The sequence below is a fragment of the Fukomys damarensis genome, unplaced genomic scaffold, assembly GCF_012274545.1.
Source record: "Fukomys damarensis isolate Sample0158 unplaced genomic scaffold, DMR_v1.0_HiC HiC_scaffold_30, whole genome shotgun sequence".
NCBI lineage: Eukaryota > Metazoa > Chordata > Mammalia > Rodentia > Bathyergidae > Fukomys > Fukomys damarensis.
The window spans coordinates 63,868,765-63,887,232 of NW_022900942.1; the positions used below are offsets into that span (position 1 = coordinate 63,868,765).

General features: G+C 41.7%; 1 protein-coding gene across 1 annotated transcript in view; it reads right to left on the reverse strand.

Annotated features, from left to right (window-relative positions):
* The window catches only part of Akain1 (A-kinase anchor inhibitor 1), a 46,550-nt gene extending 46,017 nt beyond the window's left edge, over positions 1-533 (reverse strand). Inside the window, exon 1 of the mRNA XM_033757545.1 lies at positions 154-533. Coding sequence (XP_033613436.1) covers positions 154-205 — 52 coding nt within the window. The 5' untranslated portion in view covers positions 206-533. The remainder of the gene's footprint in view (positions 1-153) is intronic.
* Positions 534-18,468: the final 17,935 nt, after the last annotated feature.

Genomic DNA, 18,468 nt, shown 5'->3' on the forward strand with positions numbered 1-18,468 from the left:
CAGCTGATCGAGGCTTTCCAAGAACAAAGGCGATCGGGGTCATGGCTGGTGTTTATGGGATTTCTTCGCTCGCAGCTACTTCTCCCTGGAAAATACAGCTATTCTGAAAATGCAGTATTTCTGAACAATTGGATCAGAGGCCGCAAGTTTTACCTCCTTTTGGCAAAAATAAAGCCTTGTAGGCACTGGCTTGACTCAAAGCCATCTGATGGATTGAATGTGCAAATAGTTCTACAGCTCTGGAACCGCAGTTGGCCGGGAGGAATCTGGACAGCTCGGTGAAACACACACAACGTTCAGCACCTGGCGCGGGTCTGCCTCAGCCGCAGCGAGATGCCAGTGGGCTGGCGGCAGGGCGAAGCACGCAGGCGGGGACGGTGTCCTCTCGCGCTCAAGTTCCCAAAGCCAGACACCAAGGATGCTGTCTTTGCTTATCACATGGACAGTGTGAGCACCATGGAAAACTCCTGGAAGGGTCTCCTTCTTTGAACACATTTAACAGGGCTCTCTTTTGCAACCTCTCTCTCTCTCTCTCTCTCTCTCTCTCTCTCTCTCCCCTTTTGTACTGAGAATCGAACTTGGGCCCTTGTGCTTGCAAGGTAGACAGCAGAACCACTGAGCTAAATCCCCAGACCTGCATGCAACCTTCATTTTTAAATGGGTTTCTTTTCCTACTGCAGAAACGACTACCCACAGGGAAGTTCATGATAAAGTTAATATCGTACAGAAACAGAAGAAGAACTTGGGGGTTAAAAAGACCCAGACGCGGGGGCCACATCTTCACATCTCCCACCTGTGTGGCCTCAGATGAGTAGTTTAACCCGCAACTCTCATCTGCTATATAAAGACTGGGGGGCTGGAATGTAGCTCGGTGGCGCCGCCGCCTGGCTCGCAAGCACAAAGTACTGAGTTCGATCCCCGGTACCAATAAAAAAAAAAAAAGACTGGGATATTTTGAAGGTTTGCTATGAGAATTAGCTTTGATGTGGGTTAGTGAACTGATGGATTAATGAAGGAGCAGCACAAACTCAAACTCATTCCAGGAAGCCTCTGCCACCTGGGAATAGGCGATGCCCTGCGGAAAGGCGGAATACACGTCGTGCTTCAGCCAAGTAAAGTAGCTGCTCAGGATCTCCGTTTATGACCAGCTCCCACGCGGGGGGCGTTGGGCCTGTGCTGGCCCTGGAACAGCGAGGTGACGGGTGTATCCACATCTCAAAAAGAAAGTGCACATACGTTCCCGCCTCGCAGCTTTTCTTGTTAGGTGTTGAACAAAGAAGGAACCTGAGTGGTCCTCACAGGATGCCGAGCGAAGAGTGGCAGGATGGCAGGAGAGGCAGAGCAGGCTTGAAAACGGCCCCAGAGCTCCTCATGTAGTTCACCGATCTGTCGTGACAGCAATGTGATCAGAGAAGCCAGAGGCACAGGTCAAGGACAAAGGCAAAACCCTCAGACCCACCCGCAGCTCTTCTCGGCCCTCATCCTCCACCACCTCACTTGCTCTACCCAGTAGCACTGGCGCCTCGCCGGCAGGCAGCGCACTCCAAGGCCAGTCTCTGCACATCTATGGCTCCTTGTAATATCCGGTGCAACCATCACATAAGTGATAATTTGTGATATGCAAATGTATGGTGACTGACGTGAACTATGCATAGGGTACTCCGTGAGCATATGCAGCACATGGTATACTGAGATGTTATATATCATGTATAGTTAATGCATTAAGTATAATGTGGATATTATGCAAAACATACTATATATCGCATATTATACTGCACATGATATATTATTACATGATATATTTTGTTGCTATTATATAGTGGTATATATAATATTATATATAATAGATATATAATGTATTATGCATAATGCACATATACTATACACAATGCACATGATATATTATTATATATCATATGTAATATGCTTATTGTGTATAATGTAATGTATATCATATAACTATCCCATATACCAATTAAACCATTAAATTATGTTTTCATATTTTGTATTATAAACATATCTATATTTGTGGGATGGCTGCTCAGGAATGAACCCAGGGCCTCACACAATAGGCAAGCATGAGATAGACCCTCAGACCTTGTACACATTTTAGTCTAAGCAATTAATTTTATTCCCAGTAAAACCAAGTCACTTTAATGATATATTTTGCAGCTTACTTTTGTATTTCACCAGTAAAGTTTACATTCAATAATAATGCCTCCAATATTTACTACTACTAAGGTTACTCTGTTAATTTTATTTATATATCCTTATAATACTATTAAACTACAATATCTTTATGTCTGAATAGAAATGGCCAAGCTCATCACAGAATGCCTAATAGGAAAGTGAAGTCCCACTCTATTCTTCCGCGACACGAGCCAGATCTTCGGTGGACTCACCCCACGTGAGTATCGCCTTCTCAGTGCAGTTTCCCTGACTCTGTTTAAGTCCCTCCCCTCCTCTTGGGGCAACTCACTCTACCCACAGAGTCCACTGTGTCTGAGCATAGCCCCACTGAGGCGGAGCCACCACCGCCACCGGCCCGCTCCGCCTCTCAGCCTGGCCTCGCCGCCCACCAGTGGGCTTGGTGCGCAGATGCAAGAGGATTCACGAGCCGGAGAGACACCCACTTTGAGTCTCTGGCGCTGAGCTGCCACTTCGGGGGGGTTCTCTACTCTCCACAGTGCTGAGTAAGAGGGAGACCGAGGCGCTGTCCCCTAACTGAACCGTCTGGAGATCTGGAAGCATTTTCTATACAGAAACGCGTGTGGGGTACCTTATGAGGCAGAATGCAAACCCACGTAACATGTACACTCTGAGTTAGCGAGGCCGAAGAAGCATCCATGGATGACAGAAGCCTTATGCTATAACTTGCCAGCCTCCTGCCTCCTCAGCCCTCACTCTCACGGCCACTTACACGGCTCTGTCTTTACAGCTTTAGCAACCAGAAAACCCTGAAAGCCCATTTCGAAATGTCCCCGCTGCCCGGGTGTTTGCAGGATTCCTTGGCTCCGCGCGCACAGTGATTCTCCCTGCTCCATACTCATTCTGGATACGTTATTTGATCAAGTACGTTTTAAGATGATGTGAGCCTCTGTGGGGCAGTTGAACCAGACTGAAATGGAGCGTTTTTATTCTCAAGAATTACACCGTAGTTCGTGTCGTTGTTGTTTACACCTAGCTCTTTCCAAAATGTCTTGGCTTGCAGGTTTTGCATGATTGCAGAAATAAGATATTGGAAAAGAATTCTTCCTCTTCTAAAAGCTGCTGAAGGACACAGAGGCAAAGGGAGGCAGAACTACGAAAAGGAGCAAGACAGTGTGGTAGAGAGAGGCACAGGCGCAGGAAAACTGCGGGAGGAAGAAGGCACGGCATTAATGCTTGCGCTATGAGATCTGTGGGCCTGCAAAGGGAGTGAGAAAAGAGTATGCACACAAAGAAACGATCTCAGTGAAGAGTAAGGAGAAGACAGGTCAAATAGAGGAAAAGGAGGAATGGCCGAGATGATTGTCCTATCAGAAACAGTGCAGTGGAGGACGCCTTAAAACGTGTGGGCTTGAAGAGTCCAGGGAGATGTGTCTGTAGGCTCGCATTTATGCAGCAGTTCATGGGTCCTGCGGGTTCTTTAAAAGGAAGATGAAAAGCTACGTTTTCTGGAAGAAAAACATTGGCGGAATTTTCTGTCAGAAGAAAAGCTCTTTAGAAAAGCTTAAACTTTATATTGCTTATAGAAAATGAGTACTTTCCTGAAAAAGGTCAGCTTTGTTTGAAGGCCTTTTTTTCCCCCTATCAAAGAGGTAGATGTCCACATTCATGTTTCTGGAAACAGCTTTCTTGGACTGTCAAGTACGACTACTGATTACAGAAGAGGGAAATAGCAGAGGAGAATATTCAAATTAAAACCAACTTGGTTCATTTTTAAGGAGCAACATGAAACATTCCACTCACGCAGTACTCAACTCATCTCCAGAGCTGGGGCGAGACATTTTAATACTTACTCAAAGCATCCCAGGGTGTTGATCTGTTGTTTACAGGTTCCACACTAAGTCAATTTCAGAAGAGAATAATTGGGAAATAATTCAAGGGGGAAAAATGAAAAGAGGAGAGGTAAAAAGAGATGAAAAAAGAATAAGGAAAAGGAAGCCAGAAATAGAGGAAAAAGCACATAAGGAGAGAGACACAAAGATGAAAAAAGGGGAGTACTGAATACTTGGAAAAAATTAAGTACAAAAGGAATAGTCAGGCACAGTGGCACATACCTGTAATCCTTGTTACTTAGGAGGCTGAGGCAGGAAGATCACAAGTTCAAGGCCAGCCTGGGTAATGAGAGTCTGTCTTAAGATTTTTAAAGAGTAGGAGCTGGGGATTTAGCTCGGTAGTGCCGCTGCCCACCTTGCAAGTGCAAGGTCTTGAGTTCGATTCCTGGTACCCAAAAAACAAAACAAAACAAAAACATACAGTTAGTACATGTCATAGCAAATTAGCAAAAATTAAAAGACTGACAAGGCCAGCTACTGAGCAGTAGAGCAACTAGAACTTTCACATATCCTGGGAGAAGGTACAATGTTAGAACCACTCTGGGAATTTCTTGTACCATTAAACATACACTCATCACAAGACACAGAGATTCCAGTCCCAGGCAGTTCCTCGAGAGGAATGAAACTATGCCCACCAAATACCCAGGAACGGCGGCTGTAGCTTCATTCATCAAAGAGTGAAAACAACCCACTGGCCTATCAACTTGTGTATAGCGACGCAGACTGCAGACTGCAGCACAAACTTTGCAAAAGCACACTAGGGAAGAGGAAGACAGAGCACAGAGTACACCATATGACTCAATTTATATGAAATTCTAGAAGAGAACAAACTAACCAGGAATCCACAGAGAGCAGCTCGGCGACTGCCTGAGTTTTGGAGTTTGGAGGAAGTGGATTGGGATCAATTGGAAAGGAGGATGGAGCGAGTGTTCAGAATAAGGAAAGGCTTTCTATCCTAGGTGTGGCGGTGATTACTTGGGTACATACATAAGTCGAAATTCATGGAACTGCACACTTATAAGGACTGCATTTTACTTGCTACAAATTGCACTGCTCCAAAGTTGATTTTAAAATCAGTTGTAAAGTCTAATACTTCCAATAAGTGAAAATAGGAGAGAGAATATCCTAGAATGGAAATTATTGAGAGCTAGAATTAATTATGTGTCTAACTCAATCTTTCCTGATTTTGAAGTTTTCATGTAAAATAATTTTACATTTCCTGCGCAACACTTTTGCATCATTATATCTAGCCCATGTGAATGGTTGAACCCTAAGTAAATGGATAGAATGTTGCCAATTAAGCATAAGTATTACTCTTTTTAGTCATTGATTCAATATCTGCTGGTCTGTGCCAAAAACACCAATGTATTAGACACTGAAGACTCAGAGGCACAGGAAATAGGTGCACCCTTTCCATTTCAGAGCCCAGTGGTGGAAAAGGAGATGATGAGAGGAGGAGCAAGGAGGGAGGAACACAGAGATGCGTCTGCAACCAAGTGTTTATCCAGAAATCGGAGTACTGATCAGAGCACTGACACCAATGGGATCCCAGCAGCGGATAAAGGAAATTAACCAAGAGGAACTCTGTAAAGGACGAAAAAATAAGAGGTCTTCTGGGCTAAAAGTTGTAAGGTCAAAAGTCCAGCTGTGTGAGAGCCAAGAAGTAAGAACGCTGGCAGGACTGGCAGTAGGATTTCTGTGTTAAAGCCTCTGGATGTGCAGACATATTGGATGTGCAGTCTTAAAAAGTGGCCTCGTAAGTGACTGCTGACTGCCAGCGGGTAGGAGGCGAGGCAGGAGCAGGGATGAACTGTGGGCTGTCGAGTGAAATGAGTGGTTTCACCACAGGTAATTCCTCTTCACCCCTACGTCCCAACAGTAGATGTGTAGACATTGTTAATGAATCGTACTGTTTTAGAAAGAGACTACACTCAGTTCAGGTGTAAACTATCAAATTCTTGGCATTTCAGTATCAAAATAAGCACTTGAAGTTTGGAGCAGACACTGAAGTCCTGAAAGCCAAATCTTTTGATAATTACCAGAGCCAGTTGAAAAAAAATGTGTTTGAGTCCTAGCCTCATGGGCTTACAGAATAAAATACATAAGACAATCAGGATTAGGGAGAGAACCCAAAAAAAGAATTCCCCAGTTTTTATACCCTGGAGGAAATTTTTTCCAGTTATTTTATTTTGCTTGAAAACTCATCCTGTGTTTTGGGGCAATACTTTTTGTTTTTTACTGGAATGGATATGAGGGTAATGTGTAGCAGGGTACAGGCCTCCAAAGGAGACTGTCTCACAGCTGCTTTCCTACCAAGGAGCAGGACTCAGATGTGGAAATGACCACAAGCCCAGATAACTTTGGAGAAATCCCAAGACTTCCAGCTGACTTCTAAGGGTATGAATAGCTCAGGAAGACCTGTGTTCCCTGAAAATTTCCTGGCTGATTCCAGGAATCAGGGGATAAATACCAGTATTGGAGTTGTGGTCTGGCACAATTGAGGGCCACCTGAGGGTTCGCCCCAGCCCTAGGGGAGAGCAGAACAGACGCTGGTATACACAGGAGGACTTGGACACACAGCAGGGTGACGAGATGGGAACAGGAAGTACCCGGTGACCAGAGGCCACCGTGTCGTGTGGCCTTCTGAGAGAACTCCCACAAGTAAAGAACAAAGTTCCATCTCAACAGAAGCTCCTCTGACTTCCACCTCAGAGGAGAAGTGAGTGTCTACAAAATAGATGCCCACACCGCGAGATGAGACACAGGCTCTGGAAAAAGGCGCAAGGTGGAAATCCTAAGTTATCCACCTGACGTTCTGAATTTCACTCAGACATTTCAGAGGTCATGAAGGAGTCAACCATTTTGACGAAACGTGCCTAGAAATGTGATCAGAAGTTACTACACCAAGCCTTCTATTGGCAGACATGCCAAAAAGATGAATGGGACAGTAAATAAAGGTTTTCTTTAAGGAGCTGAGTGTGTGGCCATGTACTTCCTCTCACCTCCGTAAGGTCGTTGAGTGCTTGCTTGGCACATCCGCACAGCAGCCAGGTCTGAAATGCTTCTCCCTCCACCGCACACAGCTGCCTCCTTCGTATCAAAGTCCGAGGGTGACTTTAACTCCCCAGGCAGTTTTCTTTTGTACCCCACTTTGGTAGATCCAAAGTGCCCCCAGCCACCATACACATGCATCTCTTCATTCTCTATTTAACGCTTGTTTGATTTCTTATTTAACGGCTGTCGTATAGTGTGACATTGATATAACGATAGGACAGATACCATGCCTGTTTTGTTATCACAATATTCAGCACCTAGCAGTCTTAGTTGTAGCGGTTGATCAGCCAAGACATGTTGCATGACTATGCCAACCTCAGTGCTAGATTTTCTGCTTGAACTCATCTTAATCTCACATTTATATGGGGTAGATGCTATTATTTTTTTTTCTAAAGATAAGGACACTGAGACATAGACGGTGAGTAACTTTGCAAAGGTCTCGTAGCCAGGAAATGATAGAGGCAGCACACACTTCCCTAACACAAGACACCTGACATCTCTATTATGACAGAGTCTTTGAATGTTTCATGCAATGAATGGAGTTTATGCATAAAGCTAAGACACTGCAGGACTCATCAGTAGCCTGATCCCTCACCAAGGACAAGGCTCTTCTAAGGGCTGATCTCTGTCATGCACATGGGACTCAGGAGGATGTGCAGAATGGCTCTTTTACTCAAATTCAAGTTACCTATTGCCAATCACATGGTGTATACCTTGAATGGGGTGAAAGATGTGGCTTCTCCTGCTGTTACCTTGTGCCATTTGCTTCTGAAAGTCTTCATCCTCATTTTCTGGGGTGACCCTTCTCCCAAACATGAGTGTCCTCCTCCCTCAAGCAGAACTCGCTGCTTATCCTCTGGCTCACTGGATAACAGCCAGTTTCATCCACTTCCTAGACGTTGCTCAAACTCCTGGTGTGTGCAGGAGAGGGTGAGGGAAGGTTGCCTCTGGCCCAGCATCTCATTACTGGGCTCTATATACAACCAGGGGTGACTTCTACTTGGTTTAAAGCCTAGGTGCCAAAGGAGAATTGGCCTCTTTTTCTTCTTAATAGGTGGACCACAAAGTCAGTAGTTATTAATAAAATGCACCAATTTGAGACAAAAATAATGGATATCTGTCAAGTACACAGTTCTTTCATTTTCTATTCCACAGAAATCTCTGGTGCTCATTGTGTCCTAAGCACTAATCTAGTATTCATTAGGAAACAGAATAAAACCCTGACACCTGATTGCATCCTAGGCAAAGGGAAATACAACAAGGAGCACAGGCCTGAGGAAATCTCCACTTGGTCTGAAGGCTAAAGGATAAGAAAGAATTCACTACCTAGGATATTTGCCCTCTCGTCTCTGAAACCCTAAAGGATGCACTAAGCTATATAAATACATAGCATATACAATGAATTCCATTAAGGCCCAAATTTTTAGAACACCCCCCCCACCTGTTCTTCAGATCCGCGTGCAGGCATTGCAGACCATACTGCCTCTGTCCCCCAGGAAAGGATGTAACTGCTGGTTGAGTCCCTTAGCAGGTATCCCTGTATGCATCAGGGTTCTCCAGAAAAACAGAACCAATAGCAGAGATTCAGATATAGAGAAAAGTGTTTACTATGGGAATGGGCTTCTGCAAGTTTTACCTGCAAGTTAGAAGTCCATGATGGTATAATTCAGTCCAAGCCATGAAGCTCAAGACAGTTATGTAAGTTTCCATCCCCAAAGGCCTAAGAGCCCTGATGGTGAAAACCTGGTCCAAGTTCAAAGCCCGACAATTGGAGAGCCAATTTCCTAAGGCAGGAAGAGAGAGATGTCCCAGGTCAGAGGGAATCTGCCCAGCCTCTGCCTATGGGCCCCATTCCAGCCTCAGCCAAGGGGGCTATGCCCACTCCTTTGGTAGACTCAGTCTTCTGGACTGTCCACAAGTCAAATGCTAATCTCTTCTGGGGACACCCTACAGCCATGCCTGGAAGTAACGATCTATATGGGCAGCCCAGAGCTCACTCTTTGTGCCAGAAAACTAAACATCACACCCCTGTTCTTTACCTCACACCACACAGTTAGTATGCTGCCTTCCAGGGTGAGATGGTAAGTTCCCAGCAAGTGTGGGGAACTTCCTCAGACCCCTCAGAAGCCATGGTTCCCAGGCCACTCTGGGCATCTGGACATGTGTTTGATCCTAAAAAAATGTAACTTATCCTGAGCACTTAAATGACAAACCAAAGAATACATTCATATCATCTTACTGAAATATTTTTCTAAATAAAATTTTTATTTTATCCACTTTCCTCATGAGTTTTGGTACTTGAGAAAAAAAATACCTAACTAACATTATGGTGCATGCCTGTGATCCCAGCAACTAGGGAAACTGAGGCAGGGAGATCCCAAGTCCAAGGCCAGCCTGAGCAACTTAGTGAAACCCTGTCTCAAATTTTAAAATAAAAATGAAAATAGAAAATGACTGGGGATACAGCTCAGCGGTAGAGTATCCCTAGTTTTAATCCCCAGAACCACACAAAGAAGCATGATAAGGATGTCCAGAAGGAGGAAAACAAGGAGGAAGAAGGAGGGAAGAAAAGGAAAAATCAAAATTAATATTCGTGGCCTGAAATTTTATTCTGTTTTGGGGAATAATGTCCTCATGTCCATTTTGAGCGATCATTTTATCACGTTAAAAGTGACATATGTTTTCTTAATTTGTTTTTTGTTTTGTTTTTGGTACTGGGGATCGAACTCGGGTCCTTGCACCTGCAAGGCAGGCAGCAGAACCACTGAGCTAAATCCCTGTCCCCAAGTGACATGTTTTAGAATCATGGGCCAGGGATTTAGCTTAGTGACAGTGTGCCTGCCTTGCAAGCACAAGGTACTGAATTCAATCCCCAGTACCACACACACACAAAAAAATTGGATTCATATTACAAACTAGAAAACAATCACGCAGAAGATGGAAAGACCGAAGTAACGTACATCTGAATTTGAATATCCTGCTATGAGAATGTAGGCATATTCCTGAAAAGCTAAAATAGAGAAATTAATACCAGCACACAGATTTGGAGAGAAAATTAAGTGCTATAACAAATAACAAAATGTAGTGTTTGTTAAATATACAACTTGTTTTTGCTGTTACATATGAAGTTTTATGACTAGGCTTAAATCATAAGTCTAAGTAATGTCTTCCTCATTTCTTACAGAAATGGATTGAAAATAAATGAATGTGAAATCACGTTTACATGGTATGGATAAATAATAGTTAAGATTATTCATTAAATAAATATTCACTTAACAAACCTTTGGTGAATATATTTAATGTGCCGGGCAGAGGTTTAATTGCCAGGTGAAATGTAAAATAGGCCCAGGTCTCTCATCTTATAAAGGATACATTTTAATAAAGGAGAGAGACATACATATAAGTCATTATAGTAAAAGGCAGAATAAAATTAGATGCCATATGACAGTGTAAAGAAAGCCCACAAAATTCAAACAATGCATACATTAGTTTCCACTTTGTAAGAATGAGTTTTATACTCATTAAAATAAAAAAAAAAATGAAGGCCAAAATAAGGTGTAGAAGTTAACTTTAATGGACAAATATCTACAGGTACATGTGGCTCCCTCCACGAAAAAGCACACAGTAGGCACTGGTTCTAAGTGTTGAGCATTTGAATGAACAGCAGCCCCACACAAAGAAAAGTATAAACGCCACCAACACTGTCATGCTTTTTTTTTTTGGCACCGGAGATCGAACTCGGGTCCTTGCGCTTGCAAGGCAGGCCACTGAACCGCTGAGCTAAATCCCCGGCCCGACATGCATTTATTTTTGAACACAATAATTTCTTTGCCTACTGATTGTGTTCACGTAACCCATTGTGCACATCCACTTCCATGAGGTGTGTGTGACGTTGTCAAGTCAGCCTTGCAAAGCTAAGGAAGCACGGTGATCACCACTGCAAACTTGGGAAGGAGAATGTGTGCTGCAATAGATTACACTCCCAAAAAGGAGCAACGTATATGGTCGGTCGGGAAGAGAACCTGATAATGGCGGCTCCATCCCATCTTCTCTCCTTGCTTTATGTGGCTGGCTGCCAGCAGGAAGCCTGAATTCCGTTCTACTTTCCTATTTGAAATCGTCCTGGGGAGAGCAAGACAAGGACTGCGACTTACTGTGCCGCGGGGACTGGTAAGCCAGCCGGCGTCTCTGCAGGGGACAATCACAAAGCCCTTTGGTTTGCAGCTCTAAGCCACATTCTAAAACAATATCAGATACACGAGTAAGAAAGACATTGTTTTAATCTGTCTGCCTAGCTTCTTCATCTCCCAATTGGTTCAAAACCCCTAAAATCTGAGCATGAGCTTAGACACAGACGACCTGCAAGAACTTCTGGCTCCAAGAGAAGTCTGTGATCCACGCCCTGCTTGTAATTTGGAAGCCAGGATGGTGACAGAATGTGGTATCCTCAGAGATTTTAGAGTGGAAGGAAAATAAGAACAGCTTTTCATGGCATTTTGATAAAACCCAGAGGACAGGTCCGAATGGTAACACAACCAGAACTATGACCGAGGTACCCTGATTCCCACTCAGGCCAGAGGGAACCCCATCTCTCAGGAAGACCTGAGTCTTATTCCATTGTATTCATTCCTGAAGGAGAAGCAAAAGAAAATTCAACTCTCTCATAGAGTGCTGTTCTCCAAACTATCCCAGTCATTTCTTTACATGTATACACTGACTCAGGATGCAGCAGAAAAGAGAAGTGGTGATTTGTCCGCTTAAGAGTAATAATGCCACTCTTAAATACTTTTCTCTAAGGTTTTTGTTTTTTGTTTTTTAAACTGGATCAGCAAAAGAGCCTTTCATTTCCTATTTCCTAGGAAGAAATACCTGAAGAAATATCTGAAGTTTCACAGGAGCCTTTAACAGTGTTTAGTCAGTGACTTTCTTATTCTTCGAACTGCTTTAAGCCCCAGACACCTCCTTAGTGAAGGATGGCCCTGCCTCTTTCTCGGAGCATCTGCTGGTGGTGGTGTCCCTAATCCCACAGCCAATACTCCAAATTCAACAGCTGCCTCAGCCACTCCTTCACTCTTCTGGGTGCAGGGGAAGAGGTATCCCTCTACTTTCCCAAGGCCAAACCTTTGACCTGTCCTTAAATCAATGCCCCCATCTTCTCAGATAAAACGCCACCTCCAATTATCTCTGTTCTCACCACAGTCTCCTCATCTGGATCTTTTCCATCAACACTGTAAATTTAATCTCTTCCAGACAAAAAAAAAAATCCAAAACATCCCTCAATATCAGACTCACTTCTACCTACAAGCATATTTAGGACCAGACCTGATCCTTCAGGGAACCTAAGTATTCAATTGTTCTTTCCTGCATATAATTCCAATGTTAAAATAAATATCCAAAGGCCCAGTAAAAGGATAAGATATTTATTGATGATTCGGTAGCTTTTGCTTTTGGATTGCCAAATTCTAAACTCTTCCCAATTGTTTTTAGTTTTGGAGCTCCTGCTCTGTAAGACCCCTCAGCACACACTCATCTATTTGGTGATTCAGAATTTGATCTTTCTCTCTATATTCACAAATGAAATACTTGAATTTTCTGTAACTTTTTGTCTCTACTTCCTCATTTCTCATCAGATTACATCCCCAGTCTGATTTTGCCTAAATCATTCCACTGAAAATGTCAGTACTGAAGTTGTTACTGACCAACTAGCAGATAAGTGGCGTGAGATTTTTGGAGTTCTTTTCTCATTATTTGTTTCTTAGTGCATGAAAGTTGAGGAGGAAAGTTTAAGGTGTGTTCACTATGTAATGATCATCTATGAGAGTTGGAGGGGTGAATGCAAAAGAAAGCTAGTGTGATATCCAGGAAACATCACGTGCACACTTGAGATAAGTAATCATATAAATTGAGTTCATTTAGTATGGTTTTATGCTTTCCTCCAGCAAGACGTTATGCAAGGAACAAGGAGAGATTTGAATTTAAGAAGGATTCAAGTTTTTGTAGAAAGAGAGAAGCAAGAGGTCAAAGAAGTCAATTGTGAATGCAAGGGAGTGGCTGGAAAAATGTATGGAAAGAGCCAGATTTAGCTCAGCAGTTCGGTGGCCTGCCTCGCGAGCGCAAGGACCCAAGGTCAATCCCCTGTACCAAAAAAAAAAAAAAAAAAGAAAATGTATGGAAAGACTATAAATGTAAGGAAGGTGGCCAAGAGATCACAAGAGGAGTTAAAAGCAGTGAAATGACAAAAGGCCAACAGATTATTGATTCTGATGGTAAAACACTAGAGCAGCATTCTTAGAGGGATTGGACTGGAAACATAAGAACCGGTAGTGAGAGGGTAGTTGAGGTTGACATTAAGGAGGGTTATTGGTTATGACAAATTCAACATTTCCAAGATAAAGCAGGTCAGTAAACCAAACCATCCAGCTTTCCCCTCACTGCATGCAGTACATCACTGCTTCTTGTCCATTGGATCCTTATAAACTCCCAAAGCCATCTGCTCCTCTCACCTGTTACTCTTCTAATCCAGCTACCAGCATCCTTTGCTTGGAAAATTGCAGCCGCTTTTTAACTAGTCTCTCCACATCTAGTCTGACCCCAACCAGTTCTCACTGCAGCCAAAGTGATCTTTGGAAAACAAATAATCATGTCACCATTAATTAAAATGTCAATGGCTTGAAATCCCTCCTTGGATAAAAACCAAAATTCATGGCGTGGCTTACAGGGCACCTACACTGCCTATCTTTGCTGTTTCCCCAGCCTTGTCTTTTTTTTTTTTTTAAAGATTGCAAAGATACATGATAACAAGAAATGAAGATCTAAATAAAAATTTCATATATACATATATATGACAGCAAAAAAGGATATGAAATAAACAAGAATTTATGTGACACAGACTAATCAAAATACATTAGTTTCATATGATCTTCAAACATTATGTTCTTTCTCATTTTCTTATATTTTTGAAATAATGTAATTATAAATAAAACAAAGTTACATATTATAGTTGAGAAACTGTCCTCAAAATTTTATGATTTATAAACTCTTTGGTTTAATTAATTGATAAATATCATATACTTGTTGATTGCACCACTTACATTTTCTAACAAAACTTTCCACAGAAAAAAATATATTTATATTTGAAATCCAAAAGCAACTAAAAAAATTCACATTTTAAGATCAGATTTTTCTGTTTCTATTTTATTATATCCCATACTTATTTTTATTATATTTTATAAGCATAACGATAGAATTTAACACCAATAGATATGTAATATTCTCCCCAAACAAATGACTGTGTCTTGCACAACTCCTCCCTCACCCTCTGTTGCCTAAGACATCTTGTCTACTTTGCATCTTGAAACATGCTTCCTCTGACAGCATGGGCCCATTATCGTTCTGGAAATCAACCATCTCCTCCTTCCCTTCCACCTGGTTAACACCTTTACGTTCTTCACATCTCGACCTAAATGTTCTTTCCTCAAGAAACATTTCTCTCTAATTCCATGGCATAGGTTAGAATCCCATGTCATATTCTTTCTCAATTTTAATCATCTTTAATTTCCCCAGAATAGTACTGGTATATTTATTTTTATTTATTGTATCCCTAGTTTCTAGAACTACCCGGACATACAATTAAGTCATACATATTTTCTCATAAATGATGGTGCCATTTGCCCATGCATGTCTAATGCTTCCTTTCCTCAGAAGCATCTTGCTATTTCTTAAGCTAACCCTCCTCATTAATTTTCTAATAATGTTCTAATAATGCTTTTCACTCAATTCACAAGCAAGTACGTGTCATGTACCACAAAGAGGAGATGCAGAAATCACTAGGTCGAGTCTTCATCCTCAATTTGTATATAATCCAATATAGCAAATAGCTATGGACACATTAAAAAATTTGATCAGTTCATCCAAAGCTTACTGAGCGTTTATTAAAAGCCAAAATTTCAAGGCCCTAGAAGTGTAGTGGTAAATAGTCCTTTGAGGAATTTATAGCTAGTGACCAAACATCTGCTCACTAGGTAGAACTCTGGACCTAGAGTCTAAAAGCCTTTGATACCTTAGCACAGAATTGTGATTTTATCTTGAAATTTAATCATTATAGTGACCTCCTGAGTTACATATTATAGAAAGATGATAATGGCAATAAGAAAGAAGGATTCTAACCATTACAAACAAATGTCACTGGAAAAGGATCTCAAAATCTGAAGCCAGGGGTTTGGCTCAGTGGTTCTGCCACCTGCCTCCTAAGCGCAAGGGCCTGAGTTCGATCCCCCATACCAAAAAATAAATAAATAAACAAACAAACAGAATAATAAAATCTGAGACCAGGATGCTCCAGGCCTACAATAGGATAGGGGTGGCAAAGATAAAAAGTAAAGCATAAATTTGAGGGGAAGAATTAACTTCCTAAATCTGATCACTACAAGAGAGGAAAAACTCAAAAACAAGGCTTTCAAATATCCCATGGAAAGCACCCCATTGCACTCCTGAGCACACAGCCAGATTACACATGCCAACCTCCTTGTGGTCAGGTGTGGCAATACAGCTAGGAGATGATAAAGGAACACAAGTAGAAGCCATATAAGCCCCACTCCAGCCTTGACCCCCCAAAACCTCCACCAGTCTACCTTCCATTCTCTCCCCTATCAGCCAGATGTCAGGGCACAGAGCAAGGGAGAGGAGAACTTCATCAGCTTTTGGTTCCTTGTCTCACTGATGGTGTCACATTAGTAATACCAATAAAACAGCATCTATTGTGTTAAGCCACCAGGCTTGGGGATTTACTGAACAGTTAGGTTTAATTTAACTAGGTGATGCTCACTGCCAAAGATAGAGATTCGCAGCTGACACAGAGGTAAAGATAAAAACCTTGGTGTTGGATAATTTTAGTTTGAGATTCTTCTGACGTATCTAAGCAACGGAAGATAGTGGTACAAAAATCAGTAGAGACCTAGAGGTAAACACCTGCAGTCTGTGGAGTATGAACTACTGGTCTGTAGCTTATATTCCACTAACTTGCAAAGTCCCGGTCAGTCACTGCTTGATACAACAAAGAGAGAGGGAAGAGAGGAAGAACAGATGAAGCACTGAGATGGGGAACAGCCACATTTAACAGAAGGCAGAAAAAAAGAGGGTTCAGAAGGTAAAAGAACAAGTTCTCAAATTTCTCCATGAATAGTACTGTATAAAATAGGACATAATGGTTGGTCTTAGAATTCTAAGGACACCTTATCCTTGCTGAACTGGTCATTCAGTAAACTGTTACTACCTCCCTCTACTATTAAAATTTTGAGTTCAGGCTGCTCACTGAAGCTTTGCTTCCCAAACTGAGAGCTCTAAAATTCAATAAAACCATCTTCTCTACCAAAAAGGCCAAAATTAATCTAAATTTTGGACAACATTTTCAAAGCTATGAGTGATTCCTGATGTGTTCTCTGCTAACATTTTATGGTCTCTTTGGCAAAGACATTGCCTTGCCTGTACTATGAACCTTCTACTTTTTGATTCCCTCTGAAATGATTCTTATATGCATCATTCATCTCACGCCCCAATTAAACCCCTATGATTGGTTAATACAGGTGGGGGTCCAGACATGCTGATAGATTATCAAAAAGGGCATTGGCCTGAGTATGGGGCTCACAGCAACGCAAAGCACATCCTGTGAGGGAGCAGAAATGTCTCCACAGGACAACCACAATACAAACACACTCCTTTCAAAGTGTTGCTTCAGTCCCAGAGGTTATGCATCCAGCAGGAGCCTGTAGTCTATCTTGCGAGTCTTTCTAATGTGACATTGAGGGACATATTGCTTCCTGACTCAGAAGCTGAGTTACTGGAAATGATCCCTGGAACAGAGAGGGCACTCTGATAACAAGTACAACATTTACGCGATAACTGCACCATTCTTTGTCAGAATGGCTCCATAGGGCTCCAATGGCGTCTGAATAACTAACTCCTTACAAAAAGGATTATGGTAATGCATTCAAATGCCTAAAGAAAGTGGCTGTTTTGAAATCTTCCTGATTTAAATTGGTTTCTACGTGAATTAGGAAAAACCTGGAAATACAGATGAGTTTCCCTAAATTCCCATTTTGTTTAGGTCATCTCCTTCTCTAGTATCCCCAGTTATTCTAAAATGATCAAATTTCCATACAGGTAAGATTATGAGTCAGCTTGGCAAGACTACGGTGACCAGTTGTGCAACTCTATTCTGTGTATTGCTGTAAAAGTATGTTGAAATGTAATGACTTCAAGTAAAGAAGATCATCCTCCCTAATGTGTGCAGGCCTCATCCAATCACATGAATCCTTCAAGAGCAGAAATTAGGTTTCCTAATGAAAGAGCTCTGCTTTCAGATTGCAACACGTAAGTTTTGTCTCAGTTTCAGCCTTTGGATGCAGGTCTGCAACACTAACTCTCATCCGAGTCTGCAGTCTGGGAACTTGCCCGATACATTTTAATCCCGCAAGTCCTCACAGCTGAAAAACTATCCTTCCTCTCCTTGCCCTCCCTCATGTATGTATTACATATATATATACACACACACATATTTCTAGATGGAGAAATTCTGCAAGGAAAATAAAAGGCTAAAGGAATATGAACTGAAAAAAGGCAAAAGCATATCTTTATTTTTGTAGGTAGCATATTAAAAATTCCAAAGAACACACACTACACACACACACACACATGAACATTCATGCACACAGACACACTTACCTACTATACTTAATCAGCAAAGTTGCAGGTTATAAAGTCAACATGCAAAAATCAGTTGTATTTCTAAACACCAGAAATCAAAGAGAAAATGAAATTAAGGGGAAAAGTTAATTTACAATAGCATTCAAAACATAACATACATAGAAATAAGTTTAACCACTAAAGAGACAATATAAACTATAAGATAATACTGAAAGAAACTAAGTAAGCTCTTAAAAATGGAAAGCCATTCTGTTCTGGATTGGATTAATATTGCTAACATGGTCATTCAAAGCAATCAACATATCCAATTTCATTTCTGTCAAAATCCCAATGTCCTTTTATATGGAATTGCAAAAACTTATCCTCAAGTTCACAAGTAACTAACTATAAGAGGCTCCAAACAACCAAAGGAAGAATTTAAAAAGAATAAATCCCCAGGAAAAAAAAAGGACAAAGCACACTTCCTGATTTTAAAAATTACATACAGTACTTTAAACACTGTGCTCCTGGCATACATACAAATATGTAGGTCAGTAGGAAGGGATTAAGAGCCCAGAAATTAACCCACATATCTACGGACAGTTCCTTTTAACAAGTGTTCCAAGATTGTTTGATGGAGAGAGGACACTCTCTTCAACAAATGAGGAGGAGGCAACTGGGTATCCACAATATA